The sequence below is a fragment of the Capricornis sumatraensis genome, chromosome 15, assembly GCF_032405125.1.
Source record: "Capricornis sumatraensis isolate serow.1 chromosome 15, serow.2, whole genome shotgun sequence".
Classification (NCBI taxonomy): Eukaryota; Metazoa; Chordata; class Mammalia; order Artiodactyla; family Bovidae; genus Capricornis; species Capricornis sumatraensis.
The window spans coordinates 24129737-24149082 of NC_091083.1; the positions used below are offsets into that span (position 1 = coordinate 24129737).

General features: G+C 36.6%; 1 protein-coding gene across 1 annotated transcript in view; it reads left to right on the forward strand.

Annotated features, from left to right (window-relative positions):
* MALRD1 (MAM and LDL receptor class A domain containing 1) overlaps positions 1–19346 on the forward strand; it is a 590849-nt gene that overhangs the window by 462533 nt on the left and 108970 nt on the right. The window contains exons 34-35 of the mRNA XM_068987706.1: positions 4590–4853; positions 15968–16093. Coding sequence (XP_068843807.1) covers positions 4590–4853; positions 15968–16093 — 390 coding nt within the window. The remainder of the gene's footprint in view (positions 1–4589; positions 4854–15967; positions 16094–19346) is intronic.

Below are 19346 nucleotides of genomic sequence, written 5' to 3' on the forward strand. Positions count from 1 at the left end.
AGATATTTCTTATGATGTTATGGAAAAACCTGAACAGACTTTTTGGTCAACCCAACACTTTGGACTCACCTTTTGCAAACTTTTAAATTTCCTTTATTTTTGTCTACTGTGTTAGACTTTTGACATTTCTGTATAGCCTTTCTAACCAGCCACCCAAGCTCTCCTGATTCATCACCCACTCCAGCGCTCCCCATACGGCTCTGTTTATGCCAGGCTCTTCTGTCTTCTTTAGTTCAACCTGAAGCTACATTTCATCTTTCTAGGAATATTTAAACTATTAAATATTGAAATGATATAAAAGATAAAAATGATTCTTTTATGACTCTACATTAAGGATAAGTATGTTTAATTGAAAAAGAAATATTTTTATACTTTATCAAGGGATTTACAAAAATATAAAAATTAAATTTTAATTCAAAATAATTTGAAACCAAGAGTTCTGCAGAATTGAAGTTAAAAATTTATCATCTGCTTCCCCTCCTATAGCTCCCTGTAACATTTTTGAATGTTGTTAATGAAGTATTGGCCAAAAACAAACAATTACCAATTTATAACTGGCTATCATATTTTACAATAAGCATTTTACCATTTATGTCATTGAGTATGACAAGATTTGGCAAGAGCTTAATTCCTGCTCTTTAAAACTGAAGTTTCCTGTGCATCTTTTTTCTTTCCCTTCAAAACAGGCAATCAATTTTGCTTTCACTAAACATATTAATCATAAAGATCAAAATCCGTGAGATTTTCCTTGGGCACTTTTAGACTTTTATTGAATTTATATGAAATTCATGAGAATGCTACATTGTATTTCACTGTAAATCATCAGTATGAAATGTTAATTGTTTTATATTGTTTATAATGTTTATTGCTCTAAAAAAAGGTATTTCAGCTACTACCCAAACTAAGTGAACAATGACACTCATCATTTTAGGAGAACAAAGAAATATCCACAGTGTTAGAAACTGTGCCTGTCTGCATAGCACAATATGAAGTGGAATGTGATAATGAGAGGAATGTCTTTGATTCCTGGGAATGCAAAAGTTAGTTAACAATGCCTTCTATCAGCTCCAGCCTGCAAAGAGAGTAAAATTCACTCAGTTGTGTCCAACTCTTTGCGACCTCATGGACTGTGAATCAGTTGCAAACCACAATGTGAGATACCTTTGGTTTTTGAACCCAACATACTTTAGACTTGTGATCTATTTGAGAAACATGCCCCTAAAGCTAAGATGATATAATGTGTGTGTGAGGGTATGTGTGTACAAATGTACTAAGTCTTCACAGTATCAGGTCTTCACAATTCCCCTAATCAGATATAGCTTGAGAAATGTTGGCTGAAGAGCAATAAGAAGAACACCTGTAAGTTAAAGACTGAATCACATTGTCAAAATGAATCCACATTTTCTGTCTTTCCACCTTCGCTCTCTGCCCCTGTCACAGCCACCACCATTTCCGATGTTGTCAATCTCTCTTACCTTTCTTCCCTCCTATTCTCACTTTACTCTTTGAGGTATGTGTCAGTTGACTTTCTGGATGTCGGTTTTCTTTTGCTCTGATTGTGCTTTTGTTGTTCAGTTGCTCATCCTTGCCCAACTCGTTGCAACCCCGTGGACTACAGCATGCCAGGCTTCCCTGTCCTCTGCCATCTCCTGGAGCTTGCTCAAATTCATGTCCATTGAGTTAGTGATGCTGTCTAGCCATCTCATCCTCAGTCACCTCCTTCTCCCCTCAATCTTTCCCAGTAACAGGATCTTTTCCAGTTGGGACTCTCTAATTCCTCTTCACTTTTTTGCCATTAGAGAGTGGTATGATCTGTATATCTGAGGTTGTTGATATTTTTCTGGCAATCTTGATTCTAGCTTATAAGTCATCCATTGCCTTTTCTGATCATGCTACATTCCCTCAAAGTAACTCTCACATGTAATGAACAATCACGTCCATATTCAAGGAGGCAAAGTTGGGTTAGGACAGAAATGGTGCCATTTCTCTTGTGCATTCACTGGCCCTGCATCTCAATTCTATTGGTTTTAAACAACTGATTAAGCAGCTCACTGGGCATGGAAAGAAATGGACCACATGGCTTGACCAATGGACAGTACACTTACTTAAGTACTGTGAATTTTAAATGCTGGATTTTAAAAGGAACTTAGAGAAACTAAAACAGAGAAAATTTGAAAAGAAAAATATCAAACATGAGTTATAGGCTAGAATATAGATTCTGAGAGATATTGGTGCTGAGATGTACACACACAGAGTTTATTTCTTAAAACAGTTTTCGGTTTACAGCAAAATTAGGTGAAAATTACAGAGAGTTTGTGTATACCTGTCTCCTCCATAATCAGCCTTCCAGCACGATTGGTCAACTGTGACAACTGGAAATTCTGCCAGGAACAGCCTCTGCAAGGGGGTGTGACTTCAGAGGGAAGATGCTAGAGGTAGACAGCTGTGTGCTATCATCTGGTAACCTCTCAGCAGTTGGGGGAATGAGGGCCTTGACCTTGAGAGAAAAATCTGGACAAAACAAGACAGAATCCACAGGTGACAATACAAGCCTACCAAGTTTCCTGTAAAGAAGGACTTAGAGTTTGAGTATCTTTTGATAGAAATGATTCTAGAATTTAACAGAATTGCTGCCTCCAAATAAGAAAGAAGTTCATTTGTGCATGTCTTATCTAAGCAAAAATGTAAAGGAAAGCACACGCACTTCATTTTGAATAAGGCAAGAAGCTTGTGAAATACAGAAAATTACTTCCCTTGTGTTTTTTCCTAAAAGATTGATAGCTTAACTAAGTAATAGGTTAATTAATAAAATTAGTTCTATGTTTTCTTCACATGCAAAAAATTTATCCAGCCTTTTCAACCTTGAGCTGAGGTTCTACCTTGAGGGAAGTTTATAAAGATAAAAGTTTAGTCCATAAAATGTTTGAGAAAAAAATGAAAGTTAGGCTGTCTGCCATTCCTTCAATATGAAATTAATAAAAATAATGAAGAGAAATTATTCATTTGACCATGGTTAAATATAAAAAGATATATATGCTATATATATATGTAAAAATTTAAATCCAATTTACTTTCTAAGTTTTCATTCAGAATGTTTCCATTGGAACACCACAGTTGCTGTGTCTTAGGTAGTCAAATAAAAACATGATACAAACACCTCAAAGTCATACATATTTCCCTCTCCACTTAAACATGCTTATTCCCATGAACAAAAATTCCCTCAGATACATGACTTTCATCACAGGGTTCAAATTTAAATATGTTCTGAGTATATCACCACTACTGAGTGGGAGAGAAACTTTTAGATTTCCTTTCTAAAATGAATTCACACCACCATTCTTATGTTTAAAACAAATCATTCTTACAAAATCCATAAATAATAGTTTTAAAATGTAACAAACATGAAAAAAGGTATTCCTGAACTGGTTCCCATTATTTCCTTTTTTAAGGTTTTTTTTTGACCTGCACCATTTTTAAAGTCTTTATGACTATGTTACTTTATTGCTTCTGTTTTATGTTTTGGTTTTTTGACCACAACGCATGTGGGATCTTAGTTCCTTGATCAGGGATCAAATCCACACGCCTTATATTGGAAGGTGAAGTCTTAACCACTGGATCTCCAGGGAATTCACAATCCCCATTACGTGCTATTTTTTTTCCCCTAAAATACTGATTATCCCATTAGCTTATGTCCCAGAAATGATAAGAAGTATAAGGACTGCTCCAAGAATAATGTTGCAGCAGATTAGTGCAATCCTGTATATTCACAGATGCTCTCTGACCTCTAGAAACAGCAGCAAGTCAGCACTCTTCTCTCATGCTTGAAGTATTGATTCAAACTGTTGCTGTGGAATAGTTTCACGTGATAAAAGTTCATTAAATTTACATTGTGTCTTTAGACACTAAACTTTTATGAGCCTCAGTATCCTTATCTATAAAATGGGATTGGTGAGTATGAATCACATTATCTTGAAGAGTCTCACTAGAGTGATTTTTGGCTTAAGCTGTGGTTCCATCTCTACTTCAGATACGACTGTACGTATTGTACTTTTTAGACCTTTGAAATGTGATCAAGACTGAAGGGCAAGAATAGTGTAACAAAACCATGGCAGCCCTCAATTCTGTGAATCAGTCCTCCCCAAGTTCTCAGGAGCCAAATTCCCCAAGCTGAAGTCACTAAGAAGCAGTTAATAAACTGTATACTCATATAATGACATAACGCCAATTTCCTTAAATGCTAAAATTATTAGTGCAACCCTTCAAAGTGCCTAACTTACCATATAAAAGTGTTTTTACTCCCCCAAGAAAATCTGACTGTTGAATTTAAGAATATGAATCACAATTTCCTCTTTAATTGGAAAGTGTCATTTTTTAACAGCAATGATGCCCTTTATAAAAATGTTTCTGAGGTTAAGATAAGGTATATTCTGTAATCATGTTGGCCTGTTAACGTTAGAGTTCTTATTATTCCTAATAGAAAATTAGTACTTAAATTAGCTAAATGTTTCATTGAAAATATCTTACAATGTTTCAGCATTGGACAGAGAGCTAACTCCCCTAATGTGAAAATGACTTGCTCTCTTTTCCAGGTCTTGTCACAATACAGCCATCACTGTGTGAAGCTGATCAGTTTTCTTGTATCTACACTGTCCAGTGTGTCCCTCTTGCAAGGAAATGTAATGGACAGGAAGATTGCACAGATGGATCTGATGAAATGGACTGTCCTATCAGCCCCCTTCCCCAGCTCTGTGGTCAAACAGAATTCCAGTGCTCTACCCATGAGTGTATCCCGTCCCTCCTGCTTTGTGATGGAGTGCCTGACTGCTACTTTAATGAAGACGAATCTGGCTGCTGTGAGTTATTTTCATTCATTCAGTGTTCCAGGGAAGAAATGCTGTTTGGAAATGATAGAGAGAGCTTGACAGATAAAACAAAGTCCTCTAGAGTCTTAGCATGATCATATCATCAATAACAAAGTTGTTTGTGCTATGTTGCTGACAAAGTGTACAGTCCTTGCTTAGCATTTCTGGAAACATTTTGTTTGTAGTCATACTAATCTCTGTTAGATGTGTCTAATCTCCTTTTTATATTTGTATCTGAATCATTCATATAGGGGATGCTCTACAGTTCCATTAGTTTTTAAAATGTTTGTCGGGATGGATTAAAGACATGTAATTATAATTTCTTCCCCCTAAAAACGTTCATGAAGCTGGCGAAAGTAAGTGGGGAAATATCCATTTTAGTGAATAAATGTAATTAGAGTTTAGACCTGGAGCTTGATAGATATTATGTCAGTAAGAGTTAATGCAGGATTTCCCTGGTGATACAATAGATAAAAAGCTACCTGCCAATGCAAGAGACATGGGTTCCATCCCTGGTCGAGGAAGATTCCACGTGCCACAGAGCAACTAAGTCTGTGTGCCGTAGCTACTGAACCTGTGCTCTGGATCCCATGCTCTATAACAAAAGGGGGCATGGTGAGGAGAAGCCCACGCACCCCAACTAGAGAGTAGCCCCAACTTGGCACAACTGGAGAAAGTCCACATGCAGCAATAAAGACTTAGCACAGCCATAAACAAATAAATTTTTTAAAAAAGTTAATGCCAGAGTAAATCGGTGGGACATCTGGTTTGACCTCATCTTCATCACTTACTACTTGTACAATTTGGGGAAAGTCATTTGAGTCAGTCTCACCACCCATGTTATACCTCCCTTACAGGGCTATAAGAATTGGAGAGAATGCACATAAAATTCTCAGTCCTGCATTCATCAACTTCTTTCTTTAGTGTTAATTAAGTAATTACACAAATTACACAAATCTTTAAGGTGAGCACATAATCATGGTGGAGTCAAGGCACCACTAGCATTTTATTTAATTATTTTTTGTCTGGTTTCATGTTATATCACACTGTATATGAGCTGCAGGGATAGAGCTCCATAAGCCATATGTTAGTGGCCACTATTTTTGGAGCAGTAAAGTTTGGAATGTAACTGTAAGATGGAGGTATTGGAAAAAAAAAATAGAAGGCTGTTTCAGTGCCCCATTTTGCGTGAGCATCCAGAATTATGATATCTATTGCAAAACGCATGAAGATGAATGAAGTAAAGTAAGATAGCTTTTGTATGTTTTTTTTTTGTATGTTTAAAAGTTTTAGCTTTAAATCAGTGAATCTCTTTTCCTTGGCTTTGTATTTCCCTGTTATTTCCTACATGTATATTCTTTCTATAGTAAAGTCAGTTTGCAAGGTCATATAATATTGTCTTAGAGGCAAGTAAGAGGCAAATAGAGGCAAATGAGGAAGAGGAAGCCAAGTTACTTATCCCTGTTCTGATCAAGGCTCTAATGGAACTTGGCTGTTAGAAATCAGATTAAGTTAAAGAATTCCCTGGTAGTCCAGTGATTATTAATTGGCACTTTCACTGCTATAGGCGCAGGTTCAATCCCTGGTTGGGGAACTAAGATCCCACAAGCTTCATGGCTTGGCCAAATTTAAAAAAATAAAAAGAAAAAAGAAATCAGATTAAGCTCAATATAGTCATATTGTATTTGACTTCAAATAACAGTGCTATTTAAAGGGAAGCATAAGAAGATACCATATTCTTATACTTTTAGACATATGTTAGAAAATTGGTATTTGATGAGATAGTAATATATGGAATTCTGCTCCCAAAGGGAAATAAGTGTACATTAGGAACAGATGGTACTGTGAACGAATTGCTCTTCTCCATCTCCAAAATATTTATTGAGTTATGGCTCTGTAGGGAAAAGTGCATGAAAATAAATTGTGGACAAAATTCTAGAGCAATAATTACAGGTTTGTCATCTGATGGTGACAATTTATTAAACAATTGCAAGCATAACAGTTTTTTTCTTCTGGACTCATTTTTTTAAATTTAGAATGGCATTTTATAAACTATCATTCATTCATTCACAAACCTTCATTCAGTTCATTTCAGTTCAGTCGCTCAGTCGTGTCCGACTCTTTGGGACTCCATGAACCGCAGCACACCAGTCCTCCCTGTCCATCACCAACTCCTGGAGTCCACCCAAATCCATGTCCATTGAGTCGGTGATGCCATCCAGCCATCTCATCCTCTGTCATCCCCTTCTCCTCCTGCCCCCAATCCCTCCCAGCATCAGAGTCTTTTCCAATGAGTCAACTTTTTGCATGAGGTGGCCAAAATACTGGAGTTTCAGCTTTGGCATCATTCCTTCCAAAGAACACCCAGGACTGATCTCCTTTAGAATGGACTGGTTGGATCTCCTTGCAGTCCAAGGGACTCTCAAGAGTCTTCTCCAACACCACAGTTCAAAAGTATCAATTCTTCAGAGCTCAGCTTTCTTCACAGTCCAACTCTCACATCCATACATGACCAATGGAAAAACCATAGCCTTGACTAGATGGACTTTAAGGATGTAATTTATGCCACACATTGTATTGGGCATTGATGATCCAATTGACATGACCCGATACAAACTCAGGTTGTTAGATACATTCTATATTAGTGAAGGAGAGGTGTAAATGATAGTTGAAATACCATGTGATAAGTTCTGTGAGAGATAACCAAAGTGTTATTGGATAACATAGAGTCCTCCCTAACTATGGTGCCAGAGTGTCTAAATTTTAACGTGAAAAGTGATTGCAGAGCCAAATTTGGAAAGACAGATAATCATTAGGCAATTTGAAATGCTTGATTCCAGTGAGAATGTTCCAAGAATAGAGCAGAAATTGTGTGATCAAAGAATATTTCATATAACTAGAGTCTGTGGTGAAAAACGTAGAAATAAGTTGGGAGAGATAAGCAGGGACTAGGTCTTGAAGAGTTCACGCTATCATGCCAGTGATAAGTAAGTGTTTAAGTGGTACATGGATGGATTGGGATGAGGATAGGTGCCTGGTTAGGAGATGTCACACTTGAAATAGTAAGGGGTTGATTAGGTTAATGGTATGATGCACAGTATGAATAGATTTAAGAGATATTCAAGTGAAGAGCAGGAGAAAGAAATCAATAATAGTTTCCAAATTTCTGATCTTGGCAACAAGATAGCTAATCTGCCATTTCTTGAGCTGGGAAAAATAGAAAGAGAAGGACCTCTTAGGGTAAGAAATGTGGCTTCACCTTTAAATATGTTTTATTTATGTTATCTCTGGCATAACCACGTGGAAACACTCAGCATATGTTTTGAAATGAATGTGTGGCACTCAGGAATGAGCTCAAGGAAGACATATAAAGATACAAAGCTATTAGCATACAGTGATTCAGACTGTGGCTGTGAATGAGATAATAGAGGAAAAAGATAAGGGGGGAGACAGAATCCTAAGGAACATCTAAAGTATAGTTTAAAAAAAATCAAAAGACAGGGAGATGTCATAGACATAGGAGGGCAACCAAAAGAGAATGATGATCTTAAATCAAAGGTGGAAATCTATATATCAGAGGGTATGCATAGGTTCAGATGTTTCTGTGAGATCACATAAAATTAGAACTAAAAATTTTTAGACTGGGAAAAAGCTAAAGTAGTTGCTGTGATTCTGGAGAGGTAACACCCTGTGGAATGGGAGGAAAGAATTGTGACATCAGCCTTTTGTGGAGAAGATGAGAAATCATAGAGGGAAGCCAGCTATAGAAAACCCCTTCAAGAAGGTGGCATTGAGACTGTAATATAGGACAAAATAAGAGGTTTGGTTGATTGGTTTGTTTGTTTAGTGAGACTTGCATGTTTTTAAGCATTGTAGGAACAGAATTCTGAAAAGTTTGAAATTTTATACAGGAAAATCAATAGCAATTGATATTTAAAAGTCTTTTATTTTTATAAAACTACATGTTTAGTGATCAGAATGCTTAAACAGAGCATATGATGAATCCAACATTTAAAAATAATTCATATTTAATCATGTATTTCCATTGGTAACATATTTTTTATAAAAGTGTCACTTCAGTTAGTGATACTTTTGTTTGACCAAAATATCCAATTTGTTAAAGTAAGTGGAAAAAAATAAGTATGGTTTAATGATATGGGAAAATAACCCCAAACTAGGAACATTCTTCTCATTAATATTCCTCTGAAAGAAATCTATTCACCATGAAGATTTTTATTTCATCAGATGTATCAGTCAGTGTCCTGACAAGAAATAGATGGCATGTTGATATTATGCAATTTTAGGCTATTTTAATAAAGGAATTATTTATTAGGGGAATAATAAGCATAGGAAAACCACAAGGAGGTCTTTTGTCACCCATAGAACAAAGGATGAGAGAGGAGGGAACAGCTGTTTGTATCTAGAGTCAAGGGGAGCTACTTGATAAAGGACGTGGCATTTGTAATGGGAGCAGCTAACCATTGGTAATCTCACAGTCTCTTCCTCTGCATTAACCTCCCACTGGTGGTACCCATCAGTCAAACCCAATCAAAGCTAGAAGACAAAGAAGGATGTTCTACCTCCTGGGGCCCAGAGCAAGGAGAGAAGATGGAGATGGATCAAGAGAGGCACATGGATGCTCTCTATCAATAAGAGAGATAACTGTGACCAGTGGACAGGGAGGTGAATAGTTTTACTGCTATCTAACTTTAATTGATGGGCTTCCCAGGTGACACTAGTGGTAAAGAACCCACCTGCCAATGAACGAAATGCAAGAGATGTGGGTTCAATCTCTGGGCTGAAGATTCTCTGGAGAAGGGCATGGCAACCCACTTCAATATTTTTGCCTGGAAAATCCCATAGACAGAGGAGCCTGGCAGACTACAGTCCACAGGGTTGCAAAGGTTGGCCACAACTGAGCGACTGAGCACACACAACTTTTTTGTTTATGTTCCAGAAGTGGTTGATGTATTTTACAAAGTTAAGTGCCACTTCAAAAAATTAGGAGTGGGGTTGTGCTCCTAAGACTTATAGACCAACCTTTATCAACAGTTTTATTGGGGCCTTTCAATTTGTTGCTTCCCTGATAGCTCAGTTGGTAAAGAATCCACCTGCAATGAGAAGACCCCAGTTTGATTCCTGGGTTGGGAAGATCCCTGGAGAAGGGATAGGCTCCCTACTCCAGCATTCTTGGGCTTCCATTGTCACTCAATGCCGAAAACGTGGGTTCAATCCCTGCGTTGGGAAGATCCCCTGGAGGAGGGAAAGAATACCCACTCCAGAATTCTGGCCTGGAGAATTTCATGCTCTGTATAGTTCATGTGGTGACAAAGAGTCGGACACAACTGAGCAACTTTCACTTTCAATTTGTTAGCTATGATCTCAGCACCCTATGTATAAAGATTACCCTTTGTATTTGACAGCTTAATACAAAGGTGTTCCTCAGTTTATTCAATATGAAAATCATAGTGGTTAAGTCTGTTTTACAGAGGTATTCAAGAATTAAATGAATTAATGTGGCAAATTAAATAATATAAGCATTATTATCCTTTCCACATTAAATTATTTTTATAGTTTTATTTAAATTATTTAAGCTAAGATATTTTAATAAGAGTCCTGATTGGTTTTGTTCAGGGACAGAGTACATATCCATCCTGCTTCATGCTGGGTGTGCATCTGCCTTGAAGGGCTTGTCACCTTCATTCTCATGGCACAAAACCATAGCTCCTCTAATGCTGGAAATGTTAATCTGCTACATATATGACCTTTCATTTTAATAGTAAATAGATACACAGCCATAGTCATATATGCTTTACTTTTGTGTATGTTTCTTATGTAGCAGATATAATCTTCAGAAGGGATATTACTTTATAGAAGTAACTTTGGTAAGCCATCATTCATCAGCTGTTTATTTTAAATGTATCATCTACCTAAGCAAATGAGCTTAAAGCCATAAAATACACTGTGATGCTTATTTTGGTTAGAAAGAGTATCAACCTCTAGGGTGATGACAGGTTGAAATAAGTATTTTTATAGCTATGAAACCGTAATGTTTGAAAGAGAATGTGACAAAAGTTAATATTGTCCAAGGAAACATTTTGAAACCTGATTCTCCTATAAATTTTATTTATAGCTTATTTGGACTAATTTTAGAAAATGTTTTGTTGTATGTGTATTCAGTTCAGTTCAGTTCAGTTGCTCAGTCATGTCCGACTCTTTGCAACCCCATGAATTGCAGCACGCCAGGCCTCCCTGTTCATCCCCAACTCCCGCAGTTCACTCAAACTCAGGTCCATCGAATCTGTGATGCCAACCAGCCATCTCATCCTCTGTCGTCCCCTTCTTCTCCTGCCCCCAATCCCTCCCAGCATCAGAGTCTTTTCCAATGAGTCAACTCTTCGTGTGAGGTGGCCAAAGTACTGGAGTTTCAGCTTTAGCATCATTCCTTCCAAAGAACACCCAGGACTGATCTCCTTTAGAATGGACTGGTTGGATCTCCTTGCAGTCCAAGGGACTCTCAAGAGTCTTCTCCAACACCACAGTTCAAAGCATCAATTCTTCAGCACTCAGCCTTCTTCACAGTCCAACTCTCACATCCATACATGACTACTGGAAAAACCATAGCCTTGACTAGACGGACCTTTGTTGGCAAAGAAATGTCTCTGCTTTTGAATATACTATCTAGGTTGGTCATAACTTTCCTTCCAAGGAGTAAGCGTCTTTTAATTTCATGGCTGCAATCATCATCTGCAGTGATTTTAGAGCCCCCAAAATAAAGTCTGACACTGTTTCCATTGTTTCCCCTTCTATTTCCCATGAAGTGATGGGACCAGATGCCATGATCTTCGTTTTCTGAATGTTGAGCTTTAAGCCAATGTTTTCACTCTCCTCTTTCACTTTTATCAAGAGGCTTTTTAGTTCTTCTTCACTTTCTGCCGTAAGGGTGGTGTCATCTGCATATCTGAGGTTATTGATATTTCTCCCGGCAATCTTGATTCCAGCTGTGCTTCTTCCAGCCGAGCATTTCTCATGATGTACTCAGCATATAAGTTAAATAAGCAGGGTGACAATATATAGCCTTGACGTACTCCTTTTCCTATTTGAAACCAGTCTGTTGTTCCATGTCTAGTTCTAACTGTTGTTTCCTGACCGGCATATTAATAATGGATAAAAAGAAAGTAATGATTCCATTTGTTTTCCTACTTTCAGTCCTTTGCTGTGTAGGTGTCAATAAGTATTCATCACATATGTAAAAGTAAGTTTTCCACCTACTTTTAAAACCCAATTTTAATAAGTATTCATTAACTTTAATGTTATATCATTTAACATACCATAGAAACTAAGATTTTAGTTTCTAATGTCATTAAGTGAAAGGCCAATTTTAAATTATCTAAACTGTAAATTTTCTATAAAAAGAATAGAGTTGAATTTTCTACAAATTGAAACCATGTGTTTTCTTATATATATTTTTGTCTTTCAATGCTACTTGGGCTATGGTTGAACATTTATATCATTTAAAGTTAGAACTTTTCATTGTACAATAAATTTGAAACTAAGCTATCAGTCATACTAAAAATTGGGTTAAGGAATATTAATTGGGTTAGTGTTTCTGAGATAAGAAGGGTCCAAAATAATGCTCTACAAGTAGATAAGCACCATCATCTTTGTGTACAAATTTCAACACATTGTTTAAAACCTTAAAACTGTCCTCTTGTATGATCTCTCAGCTCCTAGCAATGCAAAACAATGATAAAATGCATACGCAGACATTGTTGTTGTTCAGTTGCTCAGTTGTGTCTTTTTGAGACCCCATGGATGGCAGCACACCAGGTTTTTCTGTCTTTCACAATCTTGCGGAGTTTGCTCAATCTCACGTCCATTGAGTCAATGATGCCATCCAACCATCTCATCATCTGTCCCCCACTTCTCCTCCTGCCCTCAATCTTTCCCAGCATCAGGGTCTTTTCCAATGAGTCCACTCTTCGCATTAGGTGGCCAAAGTATTGGAGCTTCAGCATCAGTCCTTCCAATGAATCTTCAGGGTTGATTTCCTTTAGAATTGACTATTTGATCTCCTTGCAGACCAAGGTCTCTCAAGTATCGTCTCCAGCACCACAGTTTGAAAGCATCAATTCATCAGCTCTCAGTCTTCTTTGTGGTCCAGCTCTCGCCTCCGTACATGACTACTGGCAAAACCATAGCTTTGACCATGGGGACCTTTGTCGTATACATATATAGATGGGTATATTGATGCAAGTTTTTAGTCATGCATTCATATTTTTAAACTAAATTTGGTTTGCTCTGGGTCTTCTTGCTAGTGGGTCTACTCTCCAGTTGCCATGATCTGGCCTCTCATTGTGGTGGCTTCTCTTGTTGTGGAGCACAGGCTGTAGGCATGTGTGCTTCAGTAAATGTGGCTTGTGGGCTCTAGAGACACAATCCTTTATTATTTTTTACAAACATCTCTTCATCTTATAAGAGTTGGAAAATTATTCTGTTTCTTAGTTTGCTTGGTTTGGAATATTATTTATCTTGTCAATGTATATCCTAAAACTGTTTTACCCTTTGGAAAAGCTTAGAGAACTTTTTCCCTAGCTTTTTCTCCTAGCACATTAGCTATTTCTACAGTCTGGTTCCAGCCTTTGGTTTTAGATTTGTCTCTCATACCTCTTCACAGAAATTCTCTAGCCTAGGCCAACTGCTTTACTTACTGTTCCAATATCAAAAGTATTGATTCCCAATCTGTAGATTTGATTCCCACTCTGCTAAATGGATTTTCTCTGAAAGCATTAAAATGTAAATTAAAATATAAAGAATATCTCAAGACTCTATTCCTACTTTCCGCCTTTACAGACTTCCCTATACTAAAGGAATCTCTTGTTTCTGTCATACTTACCTATACCAATGCTTTTCTAGCTAAGTCTGGCCTTATGACATTTCTCATATTTACTTTGAAACATTAATCATTCTTATAGTGTTATCTTCATTTTGTTGCTCCATATGTTTTGATTACTGTTTTTGAAATCTCTTTCCTGCACTTACCAGTGGAAGTGCAAAGTATAATGTCTTACTTACAGTAAGGCAGCTCAATATTATTTATTGGTGTGAATTAATGTTCTAGCAGGAAGAATCACTCAATCAAGAGTATCACTTGAATTTTTCAGATCCAGCAGTTTTAGTCAATGAAAATATATACTCTTAAAAACATTTTTATATCCTACTTGGCATTAAATGGTGATAGGAAGTTCTCAAATCAAACTTGTCAATAACCTTTGATCAATAATCGATGATTCAAATAAACAACTCCTTCCAACCTATAAATATACTTAAAAAAAAAAATTGTGACATAACTGACAAAATCTGTGCAAGACCCATACATGGGGAAGTTTACTCCTGAGTATTCTAAAACTATCAATTTAGCCTGAAAATTTTGAGCTTAATTGTCTTTATTCATAGATCAGTCTTTTATAAATTTTTGGCAACAGCTTTGGGTTAAAATATTCATATAAGGGATACAAGAATACAGTTACAGGACTAAGAGTAGCATTTGAGGAAGGTCAAGTACTTTTCAGGACTAGATTGCCATTGAGCTGTCAGTAGTCTTAATGGGCATCCATAAAGGCAGTTTTCTGAATTAACCAAAGTCTTATGCCCAAGACTTATGTTTGCTCCTTGAAATCAAGCCAGCAGCAGACTCTGGAAGTAGTGAAATACCTACATCATACATTGACAGTGCTATCAAGGCATGTAGTCATAGTGTCTTGGGCAGCAGTGACCTTCATCATCACCCGGATCTAACAGATATCCAGTGAGTACCCATGGCTTATGACCCAGGTGGAAACGGATGAACATTCAAACAAGTGACAGTCTCTGCTAATAGCACATAATATAGAGATGTTAGGGGAGCAACAGAAGAACAAACAGAGATCTGCCTTGATATTGAAACTGACTAGTCTAAAATCAGTTCAGACCATAAAACATACACAAAGCATTTTATACATACATACGTGAATAATACTACACAGTGCACACAGCTGGACAATGATTCTATTGACAGTTTTTTGAGGACACTTTAGTAAATTGATGTTTTCTTCACTAAGAACTCTATAGAGAACAGTGTGGAGATTCCTTAAAAAACTGGAAATAGAACTGCCTTGTGACCCAGCAATCCCACTGCTGGGCATACACATCGAGGAAACCAGAACTGAAAGAGACACGTGTACCCCAATGTTCATTGCAGCACTGTTTATAATAGCCAGGACATGGAAGCAACCTAGATGTCCATCAGCAGATGAATGGATAACAAAGCTTGGTACATATACACAATGGAGTATTACTCAGCCATTAAAAAGAATACATTTGAATCAGTTCTAATGAGGTGGATGAAACTGGAGCTGATTATACAGAGTGAAGTAAGCCAGAAAGAAAAACACCAATACAGTATACTAATGCATATATATGGAATTTAGAAAGATGGTAAAGATAACCCTGTATGCAAGACAGCAAAAGAGACACAGATGTATAGAACAGTCTTTTGGACTCTGTGGGAAAGAGAGGGTGGATGATTTAGGAGAATAGCATTGAAACATTTATAATATCATATAAGAAACGAATCACCAGTCCAGTTTCGATGCAGGACCCAGGATGCTTGGGGCTGGTGCACTGGGACAACCCAGAGGGATGGTACGGGGAGGGAGGTGGGAGGAGGGTTCAGGATTGGGAACACATGTACACGTGAGGTGGATTCATGGTGATGTATGGCAAAACCAATACAATATTGTAAAGTAATTAACTTCCAATTAAAATAAATAAATTTAAATTTAAAAAATAAAATTAAAATAAGGCTAGAACAAGGAACTCTGATCAGTATTATGTGGCAGCCCAGAGGCGAGGGGAGTGTGAGGGAGAATGGATACAGGAATACGGACGGCTGAGTCCCTGTGCTGTTCACCTCTTACTACCGTAATCGACTGGACTCCAATACAGAATAGATTCTAATAAATTTTTTAAATGATAAGGCTCGAGAAATGAAGGATAAAACAAATTGGCTTATATTATTAGAAGAAATACATTTTTTAAGTGATTATTATTGTTCTTTTCTTCAGCCGACAAGAGCTGTTCCCATGGAGCTTTGACCTGCTCCTCTTCTAACAGCTGTATCCCAGTGCACAAGCGCTGTGATGGTTTTGCTGACTGCATGGATTTCCAACCTGATGAATCCAGCTGCTTAGGTAACTACTCATTGAAATATTCTTTGCAATATGCGTCAGTAACTTCACCTGTGCACAATAAAAATATTAAAACTTGAAATTCTAAATAACGGCAAACAAAATAATTACATTTCTGTTATTAGCTTAGTGGCAGGAGGAATATTAATGTTATTTTGCTACATTTATAGAAATTTACAGTATATAATACAATGAACTCGTGCATACTCTATTTTAAAATGTTCACAAAATAAAAATCAAACAATTTTAATTTAATATAACTTACATTATTGGCATTTAATAATCTCCTCTAAGCAAATTGCTAGTTTCTATAATAACCCTACATAATCTAATCTTATATAACACCTACATAATCTAATATGTTATTAATATTTTTAATTGTGCATTTTGCTCACCTCTTCCTAAGAACTCCCTATTTGCATGATCTAGTCATGCTTAAAAGTCAATTTATGAAACTTTAGACTAGCTGTTAAAGATTTTTCTTTCTTCTGACCCCAGAATATTTATAAGAACTAATAATATGGTTTTGTGATTATACTTTTATCAAAACTACTTTAATAGCCTCTAATTTGTTGTAGCACATTGTTAACATCTCTCCTGAGTAATTGAATTTTTATTTCATGCAGGGATATGTAAAATAAAAGATAGAGGCAATGTAAATGTCACAACTAAAAGATAATATGAACTGGTGATAAAAGATAATATTCAATCACATTTTATAAATAAACTGGGGATATTTCATATTAAAACTATGACAGAATATATTCTTTGTATCTTTCAAGATAGAAAAACATTATGAGATAAGCAACAAAGGCAAGATGTTTAAAATCAAATCATAATGCAAAAATATTTTTTATGCTGCTAAAAATGAGTTCTTGCACAGCACTGAATTTTATGAGCACAAAGGGAAATCAAGAAGTGGGCAAATCTGATCCCATAAAATATGCAAAGATGAATGCTCTTTGACTTTATGTCTCTACTAGGCATGCTTATACATCAGATCAGATATCCAAAAGGAAGTGTTCTTACTTTGAAGAGAGATCTTACTCTAAGAATGGTATTAATGAAATAAGTCCATTCTTTGGAGAAGGATGGCAATCCACTCCAGTACTATTGCCTGGAAAATCCCACAGACAGAGGAGCCTGGTAGGCTGCAGTCTATGGGGTCACAAAGAGTCGGACACGACTGAGCGACTTCCCTTCCCTTGAACTTATAAAGATACAGCACTTATGTCCAGTACTCATATTTATCTATATAAAACTGAGATTTTTTTTTCAAGATAGTCCTATCTGAGAACAGGTATGTTGCAACATGTTGCAGTTCACTGTCTACTTTGACATATTCTGTCTTTTAAAATATGGTCAGAAAAACAGAAGACCTGTCATTCATACTGTATGATGGACGATCTGTAGATAATATCATAGTACACATTTTTGTGGTCTGTCATTTCAGTCACTCAACAATTCACTTAGTTCATTTACAAAGAATAGGTCATATTGCCACAGCTGTTGGGTTAGAATGAAATAAAGAACTAGTGAAACAGTTTTCATAAAAAAAGATCCATATTATCTATTCTCTTATTTATATTTTTATGCCTTTTAGTTTGTCAATCAAATATGATACATTATGTTTCTGTTTTTAAGAATGCCTTTATACCTCATCCATGCTAAAATGTGTCTATGCATATTATACCTTCCTCTTTTCAAACATATTATCTTAAGGTCAGCATTTCACAGACTTTTATGAGCCCAATCCTAGAGCATCCAATAATTCTCCCAGTGGTCACACAACAGATGGTGAGCAGCTGGTCTCCCCTCACCTCAAGGTTTAAGTCATTAACCAAAACATCAAGCTCAGGCACTGCATGAGTGTTGCAGGTTAAGTATATTTCAATGAGTCCTATTTGTTCCCAAGTTACCCTAAAAATGAATATTATTTTCAAGTCTTGGTTGTTAGGCAACAGAAAATTATTAAACAGAATATGTCTCAGTTAATTTACATTGAAAGTCTTTTTCCAGTCATTTGCAGTAGTAGAGTTAATAAAGATTATGTTAAAGTGATACTGTAATTGTGATAATCATTATTTAAAGGAGAATTAGGGAAAGGCACACAAAATGTACAGTTATCAGATGAGATAGTATTAATTTAATATTTGAACAACAACAATAATAATATAGCTTAATAAAGTTTCAGAGCTTCTAAAAACCAAACCAAAAGATAACACAAAAACGTCTCATACAAGTACTTGTGAAGCTTTTTCAAGTTTCTGAAATGCAGTTTATCCCCCCTGCTGTCCCTGAGCTGGGATTTCGAGACAAAGAAAAGTCTCTGCCCACTAGGAATTTAGATTGCTGCACAATTGTCTGGTGAACTCTTATAATCTATAGAGCTTCTGAAACTACATACAGTGTACTGTATATATGTATGTTTAACCCATGGCAGTGCCTAAATACCACATAATATCAAGAAACACAACAGGTAATAGAAATTCTGAACTGAATAGCAAATTATTTGACATTTTTAGACTAACAGGGTTTAGAACTAGAGGACCAAAATTTAAACATCTGGTGTTCCCTTGCTGTTAACTTAAGCAAATTATACTATTAACCAGTTTCTTCCTCCGCTAAAAAAAAAAAAAAATAGAAGAAGAAGATAAATATGGAATATAGGGATATACCACTTAATGCTGTGAGGAATAAATGAAGTAACATCAGTAAAATTCTTGGGACTCTTGCTATATGTCTCTGATAGAGCAGGTCTTCTGTAAATGGTAGTGAGATGGTGGTCATGATGATAGAAGGAAAATAAGAGAATTTGGAGAGAGCAGTGGTAATATAAATTAAGTTCCATGGTAAACTCAAAGAACCCCCTAATAGGACTTCCCTTGTGGTCCGGTGGCCAAGACTCCATGCTCCCAAAGCAGAGGACTCAGGTTTGATTCCTGGTTGGGGAACTAGATCCCACATGCCCCAATTAAGGATCTGGCATGCCACAATGAAGATTGAAGATCCTGCATGTGGCAACTAAGACCCAGGAGAGCCAAATAAATAAATAAATTGTATCATTTTAAAAAAGAGAACACTACATATAGAGAAATGGATGAGAACAATCATTTAATACTTTATTCATACCACTCACTGCTATAAAAATGTCCAGTTCAGTCGCTCAGTCGTGTCCAACTCTTTGTGATCCCATGGACTACAGCACACCAGGCTTCTCTGTCCATCACCAACTCCTGGAGTTCACTTGAACTCA